The sequence below is a fragment of the Mercenaria mercenaria genome, chromosome 4 (assembly GCF_021730395.1).
Source record: "Mercenaria mercenaria strain notata chromosome 4, MADL_Memer_1, whole genome shotgun sequence".
In the NCBI taxonomy this organism is placed as follows: Eukaryota; Metazoa; Mollusca; class Bivalvia; order Venerida; family Veneridae; genus Mercenaria; species Mercenaria mercenaria.
In genome coordinates this window covers 29787070-29813757 of record NC_069364.1, presented here as the reverse complement: position 1 = coordinate 29813757, position 26688 = coordinate 29787070, and the positions used below count along the sequence as shown (strand labels likewise).

Genomic DNA, 26688 nt, shown 5'->3' with positions numbered 1-26688 from the left:
ATCTATTACAGGGGAAACAAATCCTGAAAATATTCCATTCCATAGCGTACGTAGGTAACAGAACTTTTGTGCCGACAGCAACGATATTTTTTTGCAATTCCTGGAAAGATTCGGCAATTCCTGGAAAGATTCGGCAATTCCTGGAAAGATTCGAAAACCTTTTTTTTCAGTCATTATAAACTGCACTTAATTCATTTTAAAATATTTCCAACAAGCAGGACCAGTATCAGACTTTAGACACGTAGGAACTGGAAATGCCAAATATAAATCAGTAAATCATTTTACAAAACCTAGTACGCTCAAATTTAAGAAGTTTTTGAAAAGGATCTCAGATTTGTTTCAAGGCTTAATAAAACAAAGCAAAACACGTCAAGTAATCTGGACGTTTATTGATTTATATGACAATAGTGATTTGGTATGATGCAAACTGTTTTGTCACCAAATATATACAACTATACACAGCATAATGAGCATGGCCATATGAATACTAATTACTTATCATTTCATAAAAACTAAACAACACAGTTTACCAATTACTCACAGTAGCTTGTATACTGAATCACTCATCTTCAATGCAGTTTCGCAATCATTCATTCACAATCACTGACAGTAGTATTTTTTATATTTCAATGACTACTGACATGAATACATCTCTTAAAAATAACATGTCAATAAACAATGCTGTATTTTGCCGCTATACTAGAAAGGTAGCTGAAATTTAAAGCACGTGACGTGTACACCTACGTGTTTGATTGAAACTCGTATACACGTAGTTATACGGGTCTCTTAAAATATTTTAAAAATCAAGTTACGTTAATCAGCACGCTTAAACCCCAAAATGCCATATAAAAGCCAGAAAGTGGCGCTGGGGCAGGTTTTTAAATAAATTATGCATGTTTCACATCAGAGAGCCCTTTTTCAAAATTTTAAATAAACTACTGAATAAAAAGTTATGAAAAATTGCATAAATACACATTGAAACATTCTTTATCAATTGGTGTTTTTATTTTTTAAAACAAAAAATTGTGAAGTATAGTTTCAAAAAATTATTTAAACCAAACTGCCAAAAATTTGAATTTGCCGGGAGGATCTAATGAGGTCATGAACCCTAGAGAATCAGAGAATGTAAACAATTCCCACGTGGTTAATTTTATCAACAAACTTGATCAGCAGAAGGCTTGATGTATCAATGGAATTAACTTCTAGAGTGCATTGTAAAACTTTTCCAGAAAAGTAATTTTGAATTTTCAATCATTTCTGCAGTTATATTTTTATGTATTATTTAAAAAAAATGTTTTGAAGATATAGGGAACTAAATAACAGACATACAGTGATAAATTATTTCAAATAGCTTATCATTTTTATGAGACCTTATCACAGTAACACTTGCTAACTTGTGTGCATTGTGCTACATCTCAGACTTTAACAGTTTACTATTTCTGCATTTATTGCAACATTATCTCAATTAATGGACCTGCCAGCAATGACAGAAAAGTCAAGAATGTTTGATTTCGAGTTTCACTGTTCAATTTACATTAATAAGAAGATTGAAAATCAGGAATGCTAGTCTCAACTCAATTTTTCATAACAATGATATTGATATGGATGCACAAAATATGTATAATAATAATTTGTAATCATCAAAACATTTAAGTTCATATTTCTTCTTCAGCTGATCATTGTTTACATTTGCTTGTGAATCATTGAAAGTGAGCTATTTTTAGCTGACAGACAGCCTAGAGTAGCCTTGTTATTTGATAGGCTCCTCCTACAAATCTTACTGCCAGAGTAGTAAAAGCTGAGGCTTTAAAGCTTCTGATTTAGCTTTATAAACTAAGTACATTCGTTCACGGTATAGTAGATTTTAACCTTGATATTCTGATCTGTTTCACTCCGGACGCTTTTTTAAAATAAATAATGAAATCGTGCACCTGCAGCTTTTATCTGTCTCAACCTCTTTATAATGTTATTCAAACTGTTTTCTGATATTGCAAAATTCTAAACGACTTTCTGGAAATAATAATCGCACTTTTTTCATTCAATTTGGTTCAATTCAAATGTGACAAAGTACATGACTTATATTAACACTGATGGCACGTTTATTCAACACACATAAACAAACATATTTTTTCCAACATCTTTTTACAACTTATAGTCACACCAACTGTACAGCGTCCAATACATTTTAGATACAATCTAATCTGAGAATACTCGGTAATGTATATTTTATATGCAATTTACATTATACAAAAATGCGAGGACGCCTGTCAAGGGACGTCTGAATATTATTAGAATCAAGAGTATTAAAACTTGTAAAAGTATTCTTTTAATGTACATGCTTTTGAACAAATGCTTACATAGTTTTTAGTAATTTTGGCGACAAAATTACACAGCTCGGCGTTCCTGAGGGGAATTCTATTACAATTTAAATTATTACAAATCGGAAAATAACTCCATTTTCACAATTCTATCTAAGAAATATGACAATTAACTGCACCTAGCAACTAATACATGTAAATATTGATTGAAGGTCTTTTAAAAAAATCCTATCAGCTCGCCAAACACTGAAAGATCGAAACAGTTTTATTGTCCAAAGAATACATTAGATTAAACAAAATAATTTTTTTTATTGCGAATATAATGAGATTGTTTTATGTGTTTTGACAATATGCGTTGAAAAGTGTAAAGGGAGCCATCATTGAATAGAAATTCAAGTTCGCGATAATATGATAACCTCCCTTTGTCTATCTTGGTTGCACAAAATATATTAAAGTTGTTGTTTTCTTTTTTTCTATAAATTATGTACCTTTCCAAGTCTTAATATCTGGTCAGATGTCTTAATAGCTGTCAAGTAGAAATGCGAAACAAGAAATTTAATTAAACGAAAAAGAAATGTAAATCTTATGAAATATATTCCTTTAGATGGAGACAGTTAGCTGGTTTCACGCGCCGCAGTTAAATCATGATTTCTGATAGGGGACTGACCCTTTGTAAACAGAATTTTCGGTGTCTTTAAAAATTTCTGAACATGGTGATAAATTAAATATTATACGAGCAGCAAAATTTGACAAACACGTCATTTTTGATTTCAAAACTATGATAATGATCCAGAACAAATTTTGAAAAAAGTGGCGTAAATGAGCAAATTTTAAACAAAAATATAAAACACAATTTAGTATAAGGAATAGGCCTTTTCCACACACATTAATTATGCACGAAAACGTATTATTCATTGTAAGCACATAAGTCATGAGCTACCATAAAGCATGAATATCCTACTAGGACATTAATTTTCAAAATCTTAATTTTTCATAATTGCTTTCCTGAAGGCGATTTAATTATGTCAAAATATATCAACCTTTTGCAAAATTTCGTCAAATGAGTTTGCAGTGACAGTGCCTTTATTTCATTTATAACGCTAAACACAACCTGGCATCAAATAACAGAAACGTCTACCTTTCTAAGAAGGTTTTGATACAAGTTTGTAACTTATTCCTATATACCGAGCCTTTAATCATACAAAATGTACGTTTGTCTGGAATAAATGCATACTGGGAAAATAAACGGACAGTATGATTATCAGGTTATCAATATGGCTCGAGATATTAATAGTCTTCTATCAAAACATTTGGTGTGTTACGGGAACCTGACTGCCAGGGCACAACTGGAAGCCTTCTAAAAGTAAATTTAAAAAAATGTGGACGTAAAGATGAAATTATGAATGCTAAGGGAACCGTGATGGGCCTATGTTGCTCATTTTACACAATATATTACTATAATTCAGTTAAAGCTATATAAAACTTTCCTATGCAACTAAGTTATTAAATGGACATGTTTTGTGGTACAAACAATGAACTATTTAGTTTTCGCCACTTTGTTGCCAGACCCAGACAGACCTTCAGATGGATTTGTTTTCCTATGATATTTATTTTGATACAAGGTCATATAAATGTGAACGCATAATTAATTTATTATAACAAATATTTTACAGCCATTGTTTTCGACTGAGTTGCGCTATAAAAGAAAGTAAGTACTGTTACCGCCAGTTGAAACAAAATCACACAAACTGACTAAATACTTACAAATCAGTACGCCAGCATTTATGATCCAGTATAATTATGATATCAGCAATAACAGCTCAACATTATATAAAAAATCCTAAACCAATATATTGGTTTCCATCAAATGACAGCATGTTGAAAACAGGGCTAAATGTGACGTGTGTGTCAAGAGTATAAGCTAATTGGCGCCTATGAACTTGGTCATCGACAGGAACATAAACATAACAGTTGTCTTAAGAAAATATATGGCAAAAAAATATGAATCAGTCTGTAATGACTCTCTTTGGAAAAAAGACAAAAAAGACAATTAGCTGTAACTGAAATGATGCCATTTTGCCTTAAAAACGTTTTTTTTCTCTTGAGATGTATATATATTTGTAATAAATATACTAACTGAAAATTTCTAACGCCCCTTCCAACTATGTTAGCAATATCCTTTCTATTACTAATAGTACATGTTTGAACTTTCTCACAAATTTAGAAGAATATGTTACCAATCACATGGTGTTTTTTCCTTTTGCTTTTAAAAAGCCGATAAATGCAATTGATGTTATTTTGTTTCATGCATTCTACGACCGCTAGCCATTTTGCAAAAGCCACAAAATGTACATGTACATTAATGTTTTGTTTTTATTTAATTGCAAATGTTATTCATAAGAATACCGAATATTGATTTTTCATAGATAGTATCATCCTTGTTCAAGAAAGATACTGCCAAAATATTAAAGGGGGCGAAATTTACTTCACAAATTTATTTCGCTTAATCTACTGACTTCATAAAGATTAAATACTCCAAACAACTGACAGGTAAAAATCACACATTGTATTTTGCTGCAAATGATCGTTTGATGAAGATAAATACCGAAATATAAAAGAAATCTTTCAACAAACATATTTGGCCGATTTTCGAATTTTTAACAGCAGTTCTTACCGGCATTTGATTTGCTACAAATTATAAGGCACTAATGGTAATATGTAAATGTATGGCAACAATCAAAATCAAACATATTTATCATTTGAAAAATGTATTAAAAGATACAAAACATAATGTAAAAACGTACTGAAAACACCAAAGCAACTGATGACAGAAACATTTAATTACAAATTTGAACCGAAACAGAATTATATTTAAGTTGAAAACTGAGGAAAGCATAATTTATGCCCACACAGGTATTTTTTTCAGTTTCACACAGGTATTTTTTTCCAGTTTTGAACCCAGCAGTTTTATGTTGTACTTCAGTTTGTAAGTATAACTTATGGTTCAACTGCTTCGAGGGAGCCTTTACTTGCCAAACAATGAACATTTTCTATTAACACATTTTGCAATCTTACTATACAGTTAATAATTTTTGCCACACTCGATTGGAATAATATCTATTGTTAAAGTAAGAACTGATTCTTCTGAAAATTACAGTTTCGTTGTTAAACGCTGCTAGAAAAAAAATGCATAGAAATGAATAGGCCTATATTAAGAACATAACAATATTCCTGTAACCAAAACTTACAATATTATACTGATTACACCTCTGTTTGATGCCACTCCATCTATCTACAAAGGTACATACACTGACATTTTACATAATTATGCAGAATACATGATGCATTACATTATATGATTTTGATTTCTTTTTCAAGTTTAACTCTTAACTGCTTAAATATTATATTTGACATTGCTGAATAAAGAACCAGGTTTTTCATTAGCACAGCAAAATAATGTTTAAAACAAACAAGATTACATTTGAATATCATCAAAATACATATACAAGTGTTTTTCACAAATCTGAGTATTTCTGTATTCTTATATATAATAGACAAATTGTTCGTCGTTTACAGTCTGTTTCAGTAAATGAAACCAATCTCAAATAATTATGCAAATTATAAAGTTAAATAAACCAATAGCAACAAGAGCACAAATCATGAATTTCGAATAGACTAATCACAAACAGCTGCATAAATTATGCGTTTAAATTAACCAATCACAAATAGATGCATAAATCATGTGCTTATATTAACCAAACACAAACAGATGCATAAGTGATGCGCTTGAATAAACGAATTATAGACAATTAAAGAAATTATGCGTTTGAATTAACCAATCACAAACAGTTACAGAAATTATGTAATTGAATACTGAATCACAAAAAGAATGTCTTGGATGGAAATGTTAACATGTAATAAATGCTTGAAATATAATTCCCCCGTATCATACCTCTAACAATGGAGTTGTCTCACCACTTTACTTTGATTCAACTGTCCTTTCTTGTATGGGTCATTTATAAATCAATAATGTGTTATATTAAAAGACTTATGGGTGTCTAAATAGAATAACAGATGGTTCTTTATGAGTAATAACACCCACTTATCCTTTAATTGGATGCAGTCTGTCTGTTTTCACCCTCGAATATTTTCAGTTTGTACTGAATCTGCGTTCCATTCTTTGCTTAAAGTGTCATTTTGAACGGGACTGTAAATATTGCCAATACTTGCATATTCTAACCTGAATGTGAAGCATATAGCTGTCATGAATAAGATCCACAAATATCTGTCGAGCCCGCACATCTGGGTTTAAATGTGACACCTGTAGCAATATTGAAGACAACCATTCAAGTCTGAATGAGACATCTGTATATATATTGAGACTATCTCCAGAGTAACACTGTGTCAACTGCAGCTGTATCGAATACTATCATTCGAGTCTGACATCAGTAATTTGTTTGAAGTCTAGCATTCTAGTCTGACATTGAGCTTCATGGCATGACTGGTCTTTGGCCTGGACAGCCACAGCATTCATATTTGTTCCCCCAAAGTTGAGCTTTGTGAGGTCACATTAGTTTTCCTCAATTCACTCCCCATATTGAGGACCATGGCACAAATAATCACTTACGAAACGTTCTCATTTACATCTGGCTATACTGATTTTTTCCCTTCGTTTCGTAAAGTAATTTTTTGAATAAAATTAAAGGCAACGTAATGTTAAGAACAATTTGCAACGTGCTTTAAAAACAAATTAAAAATCGTAAATATGACGTTCATGTTTAATCATTAAAAAGTAAAACTTTGTAAGTCAGTAATGTACACTTTCAATTAGGCCACAAAATTAACAATATGTCAGATGTGAATGAGATCATTACGGCATAAAAACCATGTAAACCAGTTTATAAATACAAACGCAGGCCATTTAAATATATCACGCATATAACTCTTTTTGATTTCTGTTATTTGGTATAGGTATCATGGGAGTAAATTGTACACCATTGTCAATTATCTCCTTACTAGCTACCCGCCGAGTAGTCTTCTCTGACCCTCCAAAACACTTCACTGCGAACCGCAGTTCTTCTGACATTTCGGAACAAAATGATTGCTGAAACGAGACAAATTATAGTTAGGATAACTAGTTGCTGAAATAGTACAGGAAGTAAACACAGAAACTATTTATAGTTCAGGTGACATGGCAAAAACTAGACAAGGTAGGAAGCTTTCAAATAGGATACAAGCGAGTATCATGGTCGGTGTTTAAATTTACGGGTTTTCTCAAAGGATATTAATCAAAGTAAAGTATTGATCCTTGAGTTCTTTTTTTTAACACATAGGCGTTTACTTCTTCGTTTTTGTTTAGTTTCATTCTTTGTATAGGGCAATAAATTAATATACTTTTAAAATAATAAGGATAGGTAAGAAAACAGTTAGTTCTGTTAATTTACCTGTAGACAAGTGATTCCTTTGACTAAATCATGGGTAATATTAGTAAAATTAAAACAGGCTATAATTAAAACATAATAGGCATTATATGCTACGAATAACATTTTTTTAGGTTTTGATAAATGTATTGCAGTACGACTTACGCAAAAGTGTATTAAAATCATACCGAAAGCCGAAACGGCGACATTTTTCAACTCTTCTTAGAAGCATCAATGAAAAAGAAGTTTTTTGCAAAATCTGCATATCAACATAGAGACTAATGTTTGCTGCATGCACAGCACCTGCTCTGTTTAAATTTTCTGTGACAAAAAGAAAGAGAACGGTATTTCTTATTTCACTTACTTTATCTTTCTTTGCATTTTTTCTCGCCTTCCACATAAATTCCATACACGCAATAAACAGCCCTGCAACAAGACCTCCCACTAATACTACAAATACACCACCCACGTGTTTCACACCGAGGGAGCTAGCGTCTTTTGTCCCGCCATCTACTTCACATTTCCCGCCACTTTTTTCTTTCCACCATTTATTATATATTTTTTGAATCTCCTGATTTTCTTGGAAATATATAATCTCGCGGGATATTTCGTCTGTCCACGGTGAATCTAGAATAATATTAACCATTCCAGTATCACTTAAATTTATTATAAAAACTAATTGCTAGTGTTAACGCATTTGCGAGCAAAACTAATTTGGCATATTTAGGACATAAATGAATTGAGAGTAGTAAGAAACTCGGACAATACCCACTAAATATTAATATATACCTAAACGTCCCACTTCTATACATAGCAATGGTGGTAATTTTGTACACGATGACATTGACAGTGTTCTTTCCTTATTTAGAGATAATCGTATTTGGTTAACTTACATAAACATGTCAAATATGTCAAAATGCAATTCATATCTAAATTCAAATTACTAGTACTTACCCTTTGGAAATGCTAATCCGTAACCTTTGGAGTCTAAAAGTCCACCAATTTGTTTTAGTTCACATATTCGTTGGACCTGATAATCTATCGTTGTTGACTCAGCTATGTATGCATAGTCCGAGTTTTTCGCTCTCATAAATCCATCTGCGTTCTTCTCCACAAACGATGCATTTGGATTTGAATTCATAAATGACCACATCCTCTTATATGTTAGAATATCGGAATTCTGAAAATCAAACAAATTTGCTATAAAACAATAATGAAATTTTGTTAATATATGTTTCAAACTAATGGCAATGTGACACCCTTGAGAATCCCACAAGACATAATATTTCACCTTCACAGAACCAAGAATATTCCGCAAGAATGAATCTTTTTACATTACCCCCACCCTGGGGGAGAGACTTAAGCCCACAACAGTGTACGATACGACAAATGATGTCATCGACTTAAAATGCTCTTCGGTGAACATTTACTAATAGGTTCATGAGAAGAAGTCGTTTTATGGGTTATTTTTTCTATTTAAGCAGTCAAGTAGAGCCATTGACCAAACCTTAAGAAAGATACATAAAAGGATGCTACAGACCAAATTTGATAAATATCCATTAAGTTATTTCATAGGACTGAGGATTTCATTTTAGGGTTCTTTATTCAAACCTCTGTTAACCCCTACAGTGAAGGGAAATCATTCGTGCAAACTTGACTGAGATCCATGCTAAGATGTTAAAAACAAGCTGTGATGTTCGAACCAGTAGCTTCAGAGGAGAAACTTTTTATCATACAATAGATAAAAACTTTGTCGACGGGACAACAGACGCCGTATCATCGACCTATACCAAGAAAATGCATCGCAATAGATACATTCAAACTGTAGGTGTGTTTAATCAGTTCGGAAAAGGCATGAATTTATTTTAATAAGAAGATTTTTTATTGGTATTTAGCTTTGTGAGAATTTTCATACAATTTAAAGCCAGTCTGACTAAAGTACATCTCCTATTACGCTACGCTTAGGATCTGAGAACGAGCTATTGACAGCCTCGTTCTGACGACCCTTTCGATAGCCAGTCAAAGCTTAACTTACAACATTTTGCAAATCTATATTTAGCCTTGGTTTTTGATATTTATAATTCTTATGTCGTAATGTCTCAGATAGCCGGTTAGCTCAGTCGGTAGGCAATTTGCTCTGTACGCGAGGGGTCCCGGGTTCGAGCCCTGGAATTACTGCACATTTTTCTTACTCTTTGACATTCGAACAAGTCGTCTGATTGGTTCAAATAAAAATAGGTTTGCGAAAATAAAAGTAGCAATATTGGAAATCCAAAATATACAGAAGACGAATGTGAATGGGTCATTCTTAGATCTTCGTTTAGAAGATCAAGTACTTTAGTCAAATTGATTTAAAGCCTACCCTGAAGAAATCCTTCGTTGAGCCTGAATTTAGAGTGCCATACTGGATCTTTATTTGATTTGGCAAATCTTCCACACTTTTAATTGGCGATACGTATTGTTCTACTACAAGAAATGCTGCAAGGTTTGCCGTGTAAGTCGACACCATTATCAGTGTGAACAAGTACCAAGAACTTGCCAGAATTCTTCCCGATGCCGACGTCGGTGCTAAATCACTTCCTATGTAACATTTGAGTTCGTAAAATATTTAAATGTTGAAAATGTTATTTGTATTAAATATCACAGTTAATTAGTTATTTTGTTATGGTCTCCAATATGTTACATACGTGACACTGTTATGTTAAAAATCGTACTTGTATTAATCGTTACAGTTAATTATTTTATTATGTTGTTACTATTGCCTGTATACTAACGTTACGTGTTATGTTGAGAATGTGTCTTGCATTAAGAGCCATATTTCATCAGATATTTTGTTATGATTGCTACATCCTTATGTCGAAATATGGTTTGTTTTCACTGCCAAGCACCATTAGTTATTTTGTTTTAATCGCTTTAAAATTTAAATTAATGTTATATAAATTTCATTTTTATGTATTGACTACACACAACTAATCATTTATATAACACATGTTGAAACGGTGTTAAACTTTGAGTTTGCTGCCAGTCTTTATGTGTGATTTTGTCATGACATCAATTATACGTAATGTTACTTACGTTACATTGTTATGTATTGTTAGTATTTCCCAAAACGTTGAGTTAGATAAGTATTCATAACCATATGCCCAGTGAAAATGCTTAAAGCTATTGTTTAAGTAATATTCTATTTTGATAGTGTATGAAAAGGCTTTAATACTTCAATATGTAAAATAAAAATCATATACGATTTGTGTTACATGTACCTTCAGATCGTTACACTGAATTGCTGAAATAAAGAAAGGCTGTGTCCCACTTATTATTATTATTAATAAGGCTCCCGTTACAACTGATACATTTATACTTCAGATCAATCAATCCATAATACTGATAACCGTCGGAACTATTACGGCAAAAAGCATATTTCTGGATGCACTTTACAGCATTTCGTATACAGTCCATCACACGAGAACATTGACAGCCTGTCATATGGAGTAGTAGTTTCATTTTTTGCATTAAACATTTTACATTCGCCGTGTTCAATCCCTTCTTTACAGATCTGTAATAGATGGAAATCTAACTATAGTCTTTGAATTTTGATTCACAGATACACTCATTTTATGCTATCAAAATAACATTGATTGATCAATTACTTTCTTTTATTGTCATTTACATTTAATAGGCATTTTTTTCCGGATACCAAATGTACCTGTCGTGTTAGAACAAGAAGAGTACTGTCCGCATATTCACTACATTGTACGTGCAAACGTCGCCCCTGTTTGACGGTGAGTTCTTTATTCCCTTCGAAAGGCAAACCTGTCAAAATGTTTTTACATACCTGAAAGAATGCCTTGGTTGATCCTGATGATATTGTCCCATATTTAATTTTAGTTTGTTTCGCAAGGTCGTCTACACTTTCTATAGGTGAAACCATGCGTTCTACTGTTAGAAAAGCAGCGAGATTGGCGGTGTACGATGAGATCATGATGAGAGTGAAGAACCACCAGATGCACGCCACTATCCTTGTTGAGATTGCACGTGGCGCGATCTCACAACCTGTGCACGTGAATATTAGTAAAAGCATGTTAAGCACATATGTAAAGTCACACGTTGATGTTATGTTAATAGCAGAAAGACTTGAAGAAAAGATAAAATTATAGCAAATGAAACACACCTGTATTTTGATGTTTCACAATACAGGAGCTAGTTTCCAAAGAATTTGAAAACAAATATAAAAAAATATAAAATCCGAAAAATGCTTTCAGAAAAATTTCAGAAATTAAAACTGCATGTTTGATTTATAGTTATGCATTAATCAATAAAGATAACACGATAAAGATAGCATGTAACATCAGAATTAAAGTTTTACTAGACCAACCACAACTTAAACGCGTAAAAAGTTATTGTATTGAAACTGATCTCTGCGTGTTGAAATCTTTTTTTAGTTATGAGTACACACAAATTAATTAGAAAAGCATAAAACTGGCTACAAATTATGACAAACAATCATGTTTAGATATTTAAAGGAAAACACAAAATATACTTTTACTACACAATATTTTCCTATAAATATTACAAAATATGTACACGTGTGTTAAACTTTACAGTTAAATAAAGATATCAATTTACATTATTTGCTAAGAAAATTAACATTATACATTCTTTGCCCAGAAACTAACTTTGTTCATATTTTGAACACTTTTGAAAGACAGCATCCAATATGGAAATCTGTACACTAGAAGATATCACGAAAACAGTAAGTGCATATCAATGTAAGATCATAAACTGCTACTGTAACAGAAGTGACCCTACGGTACACCATAAACTGGTAATCGAATGGAAACCCATAAATTGCTGCATTAGTGTCTCTAAGGTAAATAATAAACTGCTTCAGAGGTGATCGTATGGAAAACCATAAACTGCTACATACGTGTCTCTACAGTTAACCATAAACTGATTCCGAGGTGATCGTATGGAAAACCATAAACTACTACGTAAGTGACCCTACGGCTGCATTAGTATCTCTACATTAAACTATAAACTGATTCAGGGGTGAGCATATGAAAAACCATAAACTGCAACATAAGTGTGTACAGTAAACCATAAACTGAATCAACGGTGATCGTATGGAACACCATAAAATGCTGTATAAGTGACCCTACGGTAAACCATAAACTGCTTCAATGGTGATTGTATGGAAAACCATAAACTGATGCATAAGTGTCTCTATGGTAAACAATAAACTGCTTTAGCGGTGATCGTATGGAAAACCATAAACTGCTACAAAAGTGTCTCTACGGTAAACCATACACTGCTTCAGCGGTGATCGTATGGAAAATCATAAACTACTTCATAAGTGTCTCTAGTGTTAACCATAAACTGCTTCGGAGGTAATCGTATGGAAAACGATAGACTACTGCATAAGTGACCCTACGGTAAACCATAAACTGATATCACTGGTTAAAAATGTTAGTACCTTGCTGCATAAGTGAACCTATGGTAAACCATAAACTGTTACATATGGTGAATTGATTCTCCACAAGGTCTGAATCTTCATTACAAGGATGAGGGTTGGTCCATTCATAAGGACTAAATCTGTAAAACAAAAGGTTACAACAGTTACTTAAATCTTGGGCGTTGAATCATCTTTGAAAATCAAAGACAGTAGTGTTATATATTACAACATCATTTTAGTTAGCATAAAATTCTTTGTGGCACGAACGGTGTACAACGGCAGAAAAAAAATATCAAAGGGAATTAAACCAGTGTGATATACTTTAGAACAACACGACAGTATTCCCCCTTGGACGGCACATGCATTTTTCCTCAGAACCAACTCATCAGGTGATCTTTTGTGGATTTGGAAGAAGAAATATACATTCATCTATAAGGATGGTGACGTGTTCGCGGGTCCGAATACCTGTCATGGCAGTTACTTAAAAGATTCAGTTTCTACTTAACTTCATTTCATACTGATTTTACCTATGAACAATTCAGGAAGCTTCAAAACTGCCGTTACAATAATATATAATAATATTAAATTCTGTTAAAATAACCTTAGAAGCAAAATACGCGAGCAAGCAAGCCTAATGTGACGAACTGACAAATGGAATTATGTTGGAATTCATTACAATTTATTCCCTACCATTACACATGAAAATCTGAAATTATGTATAAAATAGGGTTAAGATCAATTAAAAACATCTAATTTTTTACCTTGCTATAACGAAGAGCATAAAGCTCACACAGAGGTACGCTGCGACCATATAAATCCACACGTGGATGGAAAGTGGAGACGAGAATGAGAAAAGCTCTGGTGGTGCTTTCGTTGGTTTCTTGTATACCACAGTAATACCAAGGTTCAGGAATGGTTTCGTAAAGTCTACAACTTTTTCTCTTTCGTATGTAATAGTCATACCGGCAGCTGCCATATCCGCTCTCTATAAACAAAAGTAACATTCATAGATCTTTATCATGATTATCATGAAACACGTAAATACGTAAAATGAGCCGTGCCATGAGAAAACCAACATAGTGGGTATGCGACCAGCATGGATCCAGACCAGCCTGCGCATCCGCGCAGTCTGGTCAGGATCCATGCTGTTCGCTTTAAAGCCTATTGGAATTGGAGAAACTGTTAGCGAACAGCATGGATCCTGACCAGACTGCGCGGATGCGCAGGCTGGTCTGGATCCATGCTGGTCGCATACCCACTATGTTGGTTTTCCCATGGCACGGCTCAAATGTTTCAATATTTCATTATTTTACCAGGCATTCTCGAATGTTTTCACCCTCACACTCGTCAAACTGAGACACGCCATGATCGAATTCATTCATGTCAGACCGAAACCCGATGGGTGTGCGAAGGACTTGTAGTCCACTGTGGTCTTTCTTTACCATCAATGAAGATCAATTAATATCTTGCTCGCAGTCCAAGCGGAAATAAATTCTGTTTGCACAAAAGACAATTTCTTCATACAGTTACTCTACTCTTAATATAAATTCATATTTGAGTACATTATTAATAACCTATCATGAAGATCTGAACAAAAACTTAATACGACAAGTATGCTGACACTACTTAAAAATCATAAAAGCATTTAACTGAAAAATACGTTTTTAAATAGTCGTTTCTTACAAATAACATAACAAGCGCTAGGACCACTTGTGGACAGAGGCCATCTGACTCTAAAACAGTTTCATTTTCGATTTTAACATTTGCAGATTATTTCAGCATAAGAATAGAGCCCACCTGAAAACAAAACACTACTTTTATGACCTCCTGTGAATGGCTTATGTACAAAATGTATATACACGTTCGACCGTATTTACCTTTTTAGGATCTCTTTGCATGAGATCGCCGATCATGCCGTTCCATTTTCCTTCGGTCACTTCGTTTCCGTATTTCTGATCAGCTACTTGGTATATTGAATAGTTAAAACCAAGACGACTCTTAATCAGTTCCAGCAAATCTACCATAAACCCTTCGTGTTTAGGTCCAGTGATATCTTTTCCTGTCTTTAAAGTTAAATATGGTGGGTCCTGTAACGACGAGAGGCTAATCATTACAAGTAAGCATCGAAATATCGTTAGTTTTAAAAATACTGCATTTGTCAGATAAATCTAACTGAAAGTTGGAAATAAAAGATACAAGTGGACCATGAAGATCCTGTATCTTCTAATCTGTGCCTTTGATAATAAAATGGTTGCTACGATACCATTCTTAGAAGAAAAAGATTTTATTTAAACCATAAAAGGATACTGATACTGCCACATGGTGATAACATTTCTTTTAAAATAAAAATATTTAATAATTTCGAAAAAAAAGAACGCCCATCTATCATTTCTGTGCAACATCTTCAATATTATTAATATAAAATCATTGTAAATTTTAAATTTGCTAAATAGACGTTATTTATAACAACATAGTACAATAAAAAATCAACAGTATCTCGTATACTCACGTAAACTGTCACGATACGCAAAGTCATGTTACTGAGCTTGTTCAGGGTTTCCTTCCTTCTGTCTTTGTATGAGGTTGTGATATTAATACCGCTTCGTGGCTGCCAATTACCTACCTGTGGAATTATTTCTTCAATTAAAAGTGGTATTGAAAATTGAATGAAAACTTATATATTACATGCATCTTATAATTTCGATTTTCTAAAATTTATATCAAAGACGCAAGCTAAATATTCAATAAATATGTTCAGAATAATAGATAACAACATTTAATCATATATATAGAGAGATTTTTATGCTGAAGGCATAATACAGCTATCTTGAGCCTGAGTTGTATCGTTTTAAACATTGGTCTTCTGTTATTCAAATACATATAGGTTTGAACAACATAGCTTATTCATGATTTTGACAAACACTCTATTAAGGCTTGCCAATGGGCGTTTTAATAGTATATCTCTTAAATAACAAGCAATATGTTACTTTGGCTTATTTCTTTAATGAATATACCAAGTTGAACGCTCTATTGGTATTTCAAAACTCCGTTTGAATATAAAAAAAATAAGTTATAAAATTGTGATTCTGTTTTACCATTTTATAATCGGCTGGTTTTTTTTTCCGCAGCGGATATATACAGACAGAAAAAAAACGTAAAATATAACTGTACCGGAAACAAACAGCACACTGTGCTTAATGACTTTTACCACTTTAATTAAGACAACAGAAACATTCAAAATAAATGAAACTATATTCACTGAGATGGGACAGCTTTCCAACGGCAATTGTACATTTTCGAAGAACAAAATTAATTAATTTTATGTGTTTCCTAGATTTTACGCATGTATAATATTTGCAAAATAACCTGCAAACTGAATAAAAAGCGGAATTTTGTAAAATTGTATAAAACCGAGGAAACGGATATACATGTATGTTTTCTGAATCGTCCGGACCGCTTGACACAAAGCAAGTGTTATGTCACTTCATACGGGAAACACTGTCAATTTTCTTTACAATATCACACGATCAACAGCTTCTAAACCTTTTGGGCCACAGGCGTATTATAAAAACGTTTTACAGCAAGGAAATTCGTTTCAAATAAGGCACCATGTATTAAAATACCTTTACTTAGCATTTCTCAAGTCTGCCGAATTGTGACAGTTCTATTTTGTCTATGTTAATTTTTTTCTCGTGTACAATAAACACTTACTTTTCACCATGAACGCAATTATTCTCTAAGCGTGACAGGTCCATTAAACCTTTATGAAGAATACTCTGTAAAGTGGTTATTATACTTACATTTCTCAAGCCAGACTGTGACAGTTCAATTATGTCTAGTTTGAAATCAGTTCGTTTTCCATTGTTAAAGCGAATATCTCCTGACAGCCCGTCCATATCCATCTGAAAATTGAAAACCCTTAAATTGACACGTGCAAATTTACTGAAATACAAAAGTGGTTAATCATGACTGAAAACCCATTAATCTTAAAATAAAGAAAAAAGTGACATGTGTAAATAGAATCTACTGAAATATAAATTTCGTAAATTATTGCTTAGAAATCCATCAATCTTAAAACTTGAAAAGTGAAATGTGTAAATTAAATGCAATACAAGTACCATAAATCATTATTAAATATCAATTGTCCTTGAGATTAAAACAAAAATAACACCATCATCATAATTATTGTAGTATTTTTGTTGTTGTTAATTAAACACTTTTAAATCGAAACCAAAGGTATCTCACACGATAACTTAGAACTCCTACCCTCTACTGAAACGATTATCGCAGCTTATAACAAAACAATTTTCAGAGGGTTTTTTTCCAATGATAATTCAAAGAAATCCATTAAACACTTGAAATATGGAGGTATACGCTAATGGAAAAAAAAACAATATGAAAATTGTAATCTGTCAGGATAATTATGTATCTGTCAAAACCCATGCAACAGTGATGAAAAAAATCTAAAGTCAATACCCATTATCATGCCTTTTTGTATTAGAACAAAATGTGAAAATAAATGGATTCTAACGTCAATTTAAGAGTATCTTAAGAGAAATCGGGAGATGAAAACACAATTTTTTTCCAATTATAAGACAAGGTCACGGAAAGCTAACTGGAAAACTGTTTTGTCAAGAACTTTTTATCTTCAAAAAAAACAACAATGACATAGCTGTTTCGCGTTTGTGTTTACCTGACAAAGTTTCCAAGAAAAATATCTTACTTGGATATTATGATATTAAATTAAAAAACTTGCATGACATAACTGCTTGCGTATTACTTATTCAAAGGGTATATTGTGTATAACTTGTTTCATCCGACATCTTCTGTTAACCGACACTTATTTGGTATACCAACTGGTGTCAGTTAAGAAGTGACTTCCTTATTTCCAATAAAACAAAAATAAAACAAATATCTTACGGATTTCATATAGTTGAGCAAACTGTTCCCGTACTGCCATGTTTGTTTCTTGTTGCAAGATAGGCCAACAGTTTCAAATTGCTGAGCAACTGTTAATTCTTTGAGAGCATTAGCAAACAGATTTACAGCGTCGTACATTAGCGCAACCTCTGTCTGTAAGTATATGAGATACGAATTTTAGTTTGGACAGGGTTTTAGCAAACAGATATACAGCGTCGTATATTACTGATCCCTCCATCTGTAGCCTAAATATATAAAATAAAAATTTTGACAGAACTTTAGCTAACAGATGTACAGAATCGTATATTCTTGCAACCTCCGTCTGTAAATATGTAATACAAATTTTGGACAGGGTTTTAGCAAACAGATGTACAGCGTCTCACAGTTCTGTAACCTCCGTCTGTAGATATTTAATACAAATTTGGGACAGAGTTTTAGCAAATAGATGTAAGCGTCGTACATTAGTGCAAGCTCTGTCTGTAACTTTATGAAATACGAATTTTAGTTTGAACATGGCAATTAGATATACAGCGTCGTAAATTACTGCAACCTCCGTCTGTAAATATATGAAATACGACTTTGAGTTTGGACAGGACTGTAGTACAACACATGTACAACGTGGTATATTAGTGCAGCCTCCGTCTGTAAATATATGAAATACAAATTTAGGACAGGGCTTTAGTATGTACAGTGTCGTACAATAGTCCAACCTCTGTCTATAAATATATGTAATACAAATTTTTGAGAGGATTTAGTAAACGTCGTACATTAGTGCAACCTCTGTCTGTAAATATGTGAAATACCATTTATATATTAGTAAACAATATACAGCGTTGTATTATACTGCAGTCTCTATCTGTAAATATATGAAATACAAATTTTGGACACGGTTTTAAGCTACAGTCACACAGCGTCGTACATAATTGCAACTTCTGTCTGTAAACATATGAAATACAAACTACAGTGTGGACAGAACTTTAGCAAACAGATGTACAGCGTCGTACATTAGAACGACCTCCAATTATGAATAAACGAAAACAACTGTCGTTTCTGCAAGAGCTTAGCAAACGATGTACCAGGTTGGACGGTTCTGACAAGTTTAACCCGATTGTTTTTGCCGCTTTACAAAAATGAAAGTGTTGGAACTGACTAGCTTACAAACCTGTAGAAACTGTCACGTACTAAAGTGATGGTGGTTTCCGTTATTTAGACCAAATTGATAAGTTCCTTTGATAACTTCTCGCACTTCTGCTCGAGGGGTTAAATGCTATTGCTGTTATGTTTGCACCACTGTACTTATAGTCTTCCAGGTTTACAAGATCAAGGTCCTAAACATAAAGGAAGAAGTAAACAGCACGTGGCTTTATTGCGAAAATGAATATATTGAACGAAGACGCAGTCTCTGATATTAGTGTAACTGCAAAAATTTAAACAAGTGAACCTTAAAAAACTAGAATATGCATTCGTTAAAGGATAAATACTTTATCAAACAAGAAACGCGGACAATATCTTTATGTCTCCTTATATGGGTATTTATATAAGATTCGGATATCATTCAGAAGCAGTTGCAATCAATCAATTCTGGAATTCTTTTCTCGTCAGCTTCGTTAACAATTATTTATTTCTTTCACTGATTTAAATATTCAATTTTTGAAAAGAGCATCTAACTTGCCTCGACTCGTTTCTTCTTTCTGTTGTCTCTACTTTCATGTACCTTCTCATAACTGAGCTACTGGCTCAAGTGTCTGGATAACTCAATAGTGGACAGAACAATGATTATTTCAGCGACCGGTTGTCGAATGAACAATAAATTCAAAAGAAATAATAGAGCGACTGTTGTCATAGCTAAATGTTTTAAAACATGACTAGTGTTGATATTAGTATAACCATTAATTTCAATAACTCATCTAGAAAAACGCCAATTTCATTGTTTCATAAACAATACCACGGAAACATAGTACAGGTAGATGCAAATATCCTTTATGGTTGATTAATGAATGAATTGAAATTTGTATGATACAATTAATTCAATACATCATTACAAGTGGAAAATGCAATGTACAATTCCTGATAGCATGTTCACTTTCAAGCTATCACAATTGGCAATAGTTGGATTTAATTCCACACCGACATAAATAGGTCAACGATGTTATTTGATGAAAGACACCTGCCCGTCTATTTCATCACAAGCGCCCTGGAACCATCGTCTACGTAATCTTGGGTGGTTCCTCATATAAGATTCACGTTCCAGTGCCTCGAACCGACTCGATGGGAAGTGTTGGAAATCAGTTCCTAAATCGGACGGAGGAAAATGGCAAAAGATATTCTTCGATTTTTTCTGAAACTGAAAATGCTTTCGAATTATCCAAATCATTAAGATGTACATTAGAAATTTTTAAAACATGATATGTTGATTTAGATAAACAGTTAATTTCATTACTTCATCTAGATAAACGGCCAATTTCATTGTTTCATAACCAATACCACGAGAATGAATCTATAGTTACAGTTTGTTAGATGCAACATTTCCAGATTTATTGTTGGATAAATGCAAATGACATTGAAAATTCCTGTCCATGATACAATTCTTAATTCAATATGTACAATACTTACAAGTGTTGTAAAATGGAAATGGTACAACTCCGATAGCATGTTCACTTTCAAAGCCTGAAATACACAAAATGGCAATTAGTTGGATTTAACGCCACACCGACATAATTATAGGTCACATGACGACTGTTCAGCTTTGACGGTGCCCCTCCGTTCATTATTTCATTACAAGCGAGCACCTGGGTGGAACCATCGGTCTACCGTAAGTCAGCTGGATGGTTTCCTCATATGAAGAATTCAACGTCCCCAGTAAGGCTTGAACCCACACCGGTGAGGGCAAGTGATTGAAGTCAGTGACCTTAACCACTAGACCACGGAGGCCCCCAAAATGGCAAAAGATATCTGCTTCGCTTTTTTTCTACGTCAAATACGTAAGAAACATGCTTTCGGATTTATTTTGTTTCCCGACATCTTAAATTAGCTAGAAAGAACTTTTTAAGTAACATATTGCATTTTAGAATTTCTTTACAATAAAGCTCTTTTAGTTAATTAAAAAGAAAATGCTCAAAAACTGGTCATTCTTCTGATTAAAAGATGGAATTTAGCTGTACTTGTTAACATACATATTACAACATACATGTATATTCAAAATTACTGGCTTATCGATTTCGATATCAAGTATCAATTGCTAAATATTTTGATTTCTGTTTTAGATCGATTGAAACTTTGATGTTGGTCTAGGAGCATATGAAATAAGTACCATTTCTGTCCCGTTTACATTTTCTACTCAACATTATTTTTCACTACTTCATAATTATACAGGTTGATAAAAGCTTTTTTAGAGATAATACCACAGTAAAAATCTAGGGATATTTTATCTAGAAAGGATAATTTTATGCATTTAATATCAGCATTTGCAAAGCCACAGTCTTAGCGAGTAGGAAAAGGAGATTTCAAAATGGAAACTAAAGAGGTCATCTACCTTGTCTCAAGCTGCGGTATATGATGGAGCAGCCACCGATGTTCGAAATGGAAAAATTAACGCTGAAATATTTTAATAGGTAATATCAATATTCTGTCTGCCCCATCATTTTAGATCTGTAAATACCCGATCATGTGCATTACATTAAAAAACAAAAAGTGCGTCTGGTCATGATCATGATGTACATGTGATTTATCGACTATGTTGGTATTGTTTTTATATATAAATTAAAACAGGGTATAGGAAACAGGATTAGAAATATAGGTTTGAATGTTTTTGACGTATTATATTCCTATAGAATTATAAAAAGTGCCCCTAATGGGTGGTCTTTAACTAGGGCATTACTGTTGTCAATCTGTAGAGATCCATATGCATTGCTCTTACCCATGTACAAATGCATGCTTGCAAATTCAGGAAGTTGTATTTTTCATCGTTGAATTTGGACCCGATGGACGCTTTTTTATTCAACTCCCATGGGCATAATTTGCAATTTTTGGTATCATCATGTACAAAGCAATTTAGAGACATGTAAATGATTACAAAGGCCCATTAGAGTTCAGACAAGAATATTTCAGAATTTTTGCCTAATAACTATTAAACTTACCCCCAGCGGGCTATCCTCCCAGGACACAATTATGTACAACTTACAAAGAGGGATTAGATAATTCATCAATCCAAATAACAAGGTTCTCTTACGCCCTGCGAAATTGGACACTGAAGAAGATTATTAAAGTTCCGTTGGTTGCCAGGGCAACCAAGTTTTGCATGAATCAATCTTAACATTTTGAAAGATGCACAAAGGATTACATCAGTGAATTGTTTTTGCCATTGGCTCCAAGAAGAAACTTTAAAATGTTGAACGGATCACAGTCACACGACGGACGACGGACATTGAGCGGTCACAAAAGCTCACCATGAGCCTTTGGCTCAGGTGAGCTAAAACCTGCTTATGAAGAGGTACACTTGTCTCAAAGGCATGTCGGTATATGTAGCGTCTTAGCTGAGCCACCGATGTATGCGAAGATATGAAACACATATAACAGCTGAAATTATTTTATCAAGGTAAAATCAATATTCTTTCGTGTTCCCCTCATATTTAGATAACATATAAATACCCCCGATCTGTGCATTACATTATCAAATAATAACGTGCAGTCTGGTATGATCATGATGAATACATGGTATTTATCTGAATATGTTGTTTTTGTTTTTATATATAAATATAAGAAAAACAGGCTATAGTACACACTAGGAATAGAAATTATAGGGATGCGTTGAATGTTTTCCCGTACACTTATGATGAACGTAATGAATTAATAAATGCAATAATGCGGATAGGTATATTATTATTGTGCGAATTATCTGTCGTGCCTAAATCAGTGCACAGATATATCATTCTGTGCTTTTTCGTGTACAAATGACATGTTGCAACCCGCGGGAAACCCATGACGATTGCAAATTAAGTCGACAATGCTTAGGTATTCTATGCGTTGAATTGACACTGTATGGACGCTTTTTTAAGGTTCAAGCATCCCATCCGGGATTAAATGCTATTGCAAGGTATTTTGAAGATGTTATCACTCATGTACAAATTAATATTAGAGACATGTAAGTGACTGTAACAAAGTCGGCTATTTAGAAGTTCACGAAATTAATTTCATTGAATTAGCCCTAACCCTAACTTTAACTTTAACCCCTTGCATTATTTCTCGTGTATAATTTTGCTAAAATCAGACTTCAAATAACAGCAGGTAACAAAATTATAAAAAGGTACCACCTAAGACACTGGAGGGTTCGGATAACATTTTGCCTTAATCCAAGATCTTAACAAGCTGATAGAATACTGCACGTTAATAGTGACTCTTTTGAAATCTACTGAACTTGTAAGAAACAATTTTCGAAGTCCGTGGGGTCGGGTTTCTAACTCCCAAAAGTCTTAGAGCACAACTAAATAGATTGTGTTCTGCAAAAGATGTCAAATCATTGGACTTCAAAACGTATAAATTTTTGCATATGAGCCGCGCCATGAGAAAACCAACGTAGTGGGTTTGCGACCAGCATGGATCCAGACCAGCCTGCGCATCCGCGCAGTCTGGTCAGGATCCATGCTGTTCGCTTTCAAAGCCTATTGCAATTAGAGAAACTGTTAGCGAACAGCATGGATCCTGACCAGACTGCGCGGATGCGCAGGCTGGTCTGGATCCATGCTGGTCGCAAGGCCACTATGTTGGTTTTCCCATGGCGCGGCATCTATCACCCACAGTGCCTTCTGAAAGAGCATAACTGATATCACTTCTGGTTTGATGCAATCGAAAAAAAGCTTTATCAAAACAGATGTTCATATGTAAAATCAGATACATCAAAACAATCTAGTAAATCATTTTCAATGTAAAACTTCATTAAATTATTATTCCGTAATATTTCTGACGTTTTAATGCATTAATTTATAACCGGTGAGTTTATCATTTCTTCTGATTGAAAAGCGTGATGGATTTGGATAAAATCTAGTAAAACATGATAGGCTTATCACTCGAGATCTTCTGCACGTGCATAATTCTAGACGTAACTAAACATCTGCATATTTTCATACTTCAAATGCAAATTTTTATCTTGATAGCGATTTTACTAAGTAAGAGTTGCCTTGTTCATAACTGAAAAACGACGTAAGATTACTCAGATTTGAAATATTTTGTCCCTTGTGTGTATTGCAGGTTCCTAAACTTAGACGGAGACATAGCTTCAAGCACAGTTTTAGCACCAGCTTTAGTGCACAAAATCATTCGCCTACTTAACCGCTGCATTTCAGTTATGGTGAAATTATTCACTCCTGTTGTATTAAAGTTTCCTTTTCTGAACTGCTTAAACATAGTCGGTATCAAAAGGTTTGACAAAACATTATGTCGGTTAAATGCGTCATTTGCATCACAGTCAACGTTACCTAACACCTTCACCGCCATTCTGTTCTCGTAAAGACACTTAAGATTGATAAAGTTGAGATGGTGTGGGCGAAATCGGGTATTGTACAACTCTGACTGCGACCTACATTATGTATTCAATAGACAAATACTTTACCTCGTGGAGCAAAGTCTGAACTTTATGCACATCACAGTCAACAATTATATGATATTCTCCCTTTTCTTTGAGGTCTTTAAACATGGTTATATAAGTATTTTTGAAGAGATCTAAGCGGCGAACCGTAATCTTATGGTCACTTCCTTTCGTAGCCTTTAACACTTCCTGTAGCCTCAGCAAACCTGAAAATAAATAGAATTGTTGCCCATATTTATATGCTAAACAATTTGTTTACTAAAATATTGATACACTGTGCTTTAGTAGTTATCGTTAAAATAAATGCATCTACCAGGCATATATTTCTATTGATACGCGTTAGATGAAAAATGCATTTTCAAAGCATTTTTTAACGATAAACAATAACATAACAGGCACTTGAAATGGGTTAACCTCTTTTATTAAATCAATTTTGTTACAAAAAGTAAAACATAAAGAATAAATAAAGCACACTATGACAACAAGAGTCATATATTTCAAACAAAAGAAAACATGGACTGTTCTGAGCAGAACAAAAACATATACTTTTCTTTGACTCCTGGAAACTGTTGGGTAGAATAATTCGGCACATGTTTAAAATGATATTTCAAATGGAATAAACAATATGAAAAAGGTGCATACTCCTTTCAAATTATACAGAAATATTACAAAATATAAGTTATAAGGGATAGCACTCTCAGACATCTTTTAAAATAAGATGAAATGCAGTATGACGTCATTATTCTGTCGTTGGATGATTACTCTAAGTCGACGCTATAAATGATCATTCCAGCCCATGTTTTAATATTACCAGTATACGCATTATCTGACAGCCAGTGCGGAACTCACCCGGATGAAAATTGTATTGCGCAATCAATACAGTCTTTTAATTCTCACGAATTGATATTTCAACGACACCGTCACAAATGTCAGTGAGAAAGACAGGTTTTAAGACGAGACGAGACAGCTTATTTCATCGACATCATGTAAATGCAAATGCAGAAATAGCAGAGTTCCAGAACAAACTGACGTCCAGAGCAAATGCATCTCATATACTTCGAAGTGCTATTGCAAATTATCAATTGATATCAATATAATGTAATATTTGCATCGATGTTGATAAAAATACCTCGCCTTTGAGCACATAGCAAATCTGTGATACATCCAAATCCCACTGTTTGTACTAAATGGTTTTGACAAATACAAGTTATATATAGATACCTGCTGGGTATGCAGTGTACATGTATATATTCACCTGTACCTTGATCATAATAAATTAGATTTGTACAGGTCTAAGACGGACATACATACAATTTGTTGCTCGAGTTTTATATCTAATGATCCCTATTTGTAACTGTTATATACGTTAAGATAAACAACGAAAATTGTGCAAATTGGACATTTTAAATATTAGACCCAAATAGTCTGAAAGTGTACAGCTGAGAAGCATAAATATGGATATCGAAGATGTGAACATGGTTGGATTTTTTACGTTGAGCGTTATTTTATTTTTTGGAATCCCAGGAAACATAATTTCTGTCGTTGTCTGGACAAGGGGAGAAAACTGTAGCAAATCTTCAAGTGCAGTATATTTCAAACTATTAGCAGTGTGTGATTTGCTTGTTCTCTTAGTTCCAGGAGTCGACTACTTCATGTTTTTATATCCATGGAATCGAATGGACCTTCGTCTGACAAATGATTTCTTGTGCAAGTTTTTAACAGCCGCCTTTCTATTCAGCCGTGACATGTCCGTAGGAGTGACAATTGCACTAACCATCGAGAGAGCGTTAACGGTTTGTTTTCCCTTCCGGTCATGGCAAAGTGACGTCAGAAAACGTGCTTACTTAATTTTCGTTGCAATTTTGATAGTGTCGTTCAGTTTGAGCATTCCATATATCGTAAGTGAGGAGATCGTAGACGAAAAACATTCTGGAAACGAAACATTTACCAACTCGTCGAAGTTAAACGAAACCAACTTTAGAGCATGCACATACGCAAGTG

The 26688-nt window shown here is 33.6% G+C and overlaps 1 protein-coding gene across 1 annotated transcript in view; it reads right to left on the bottom strand.

The window, feature by feature from the left end:
- Positions 1-369: 369 nt before the first annotated feature.
- Positions 370-26688, bottom strand: part of LOC123551387 (glutamate receptor ionotropic, kainate 2-like) — a 129942-nt gene continuing 103623 nt past the window's right edge. Inside the window, exons 4-20 of the mRNA XM_053542113.1 lie at positions 24712-24893; positions 20721-20774; positions 19354-19435; positions 18652-18749; positions 18108-18260; positions 16988-17089; positions 15697-15810; positions 15065-15274; positions 13949-14172; positions 13209-13327; positions 11571-11788; positions 11141-11291; positions 10426-10431; positions 10101-10318; positions 8693-8918; positions 8103-8365; positions 370-7422 (exon numbers count right to left, since the gene is read on the bottom strand). Of these exons, the coding sequence (XP_053398088.1) occupies positions 7249-7422; positions 8103-8365; positions 8693-8918; positions 10101-10318; positions 10426-10431; positions 11141-11291; positions 11571-11788; positions 13209-13327; positions 13949-14172; positions 15065-15274; positions 15697-15810; positions 16988-17089; positions 18108-18260; positions 18652-18749; positions 19354-19435; positions 20721-20774; positions 24712-24893 (2594 nt within the window). The 3' untranslated portion in view covers positions 370-7248. The remainder of the gene's footprint in view (positions 7423-8102; positions 8366-8692; positions 8919-10100; positions 10319-10425; positions 10432-11140; positions 11292-11570; positions 11789-13208; positions 13328-13948; positions 14173-15064; positions 15275-15696; positions 15811-16987; positions 17090-18107; positions 18261-18651; positions 18750-19353; positions 19436-20720; positions 20775-24711; positions 24894-26688) is intronic.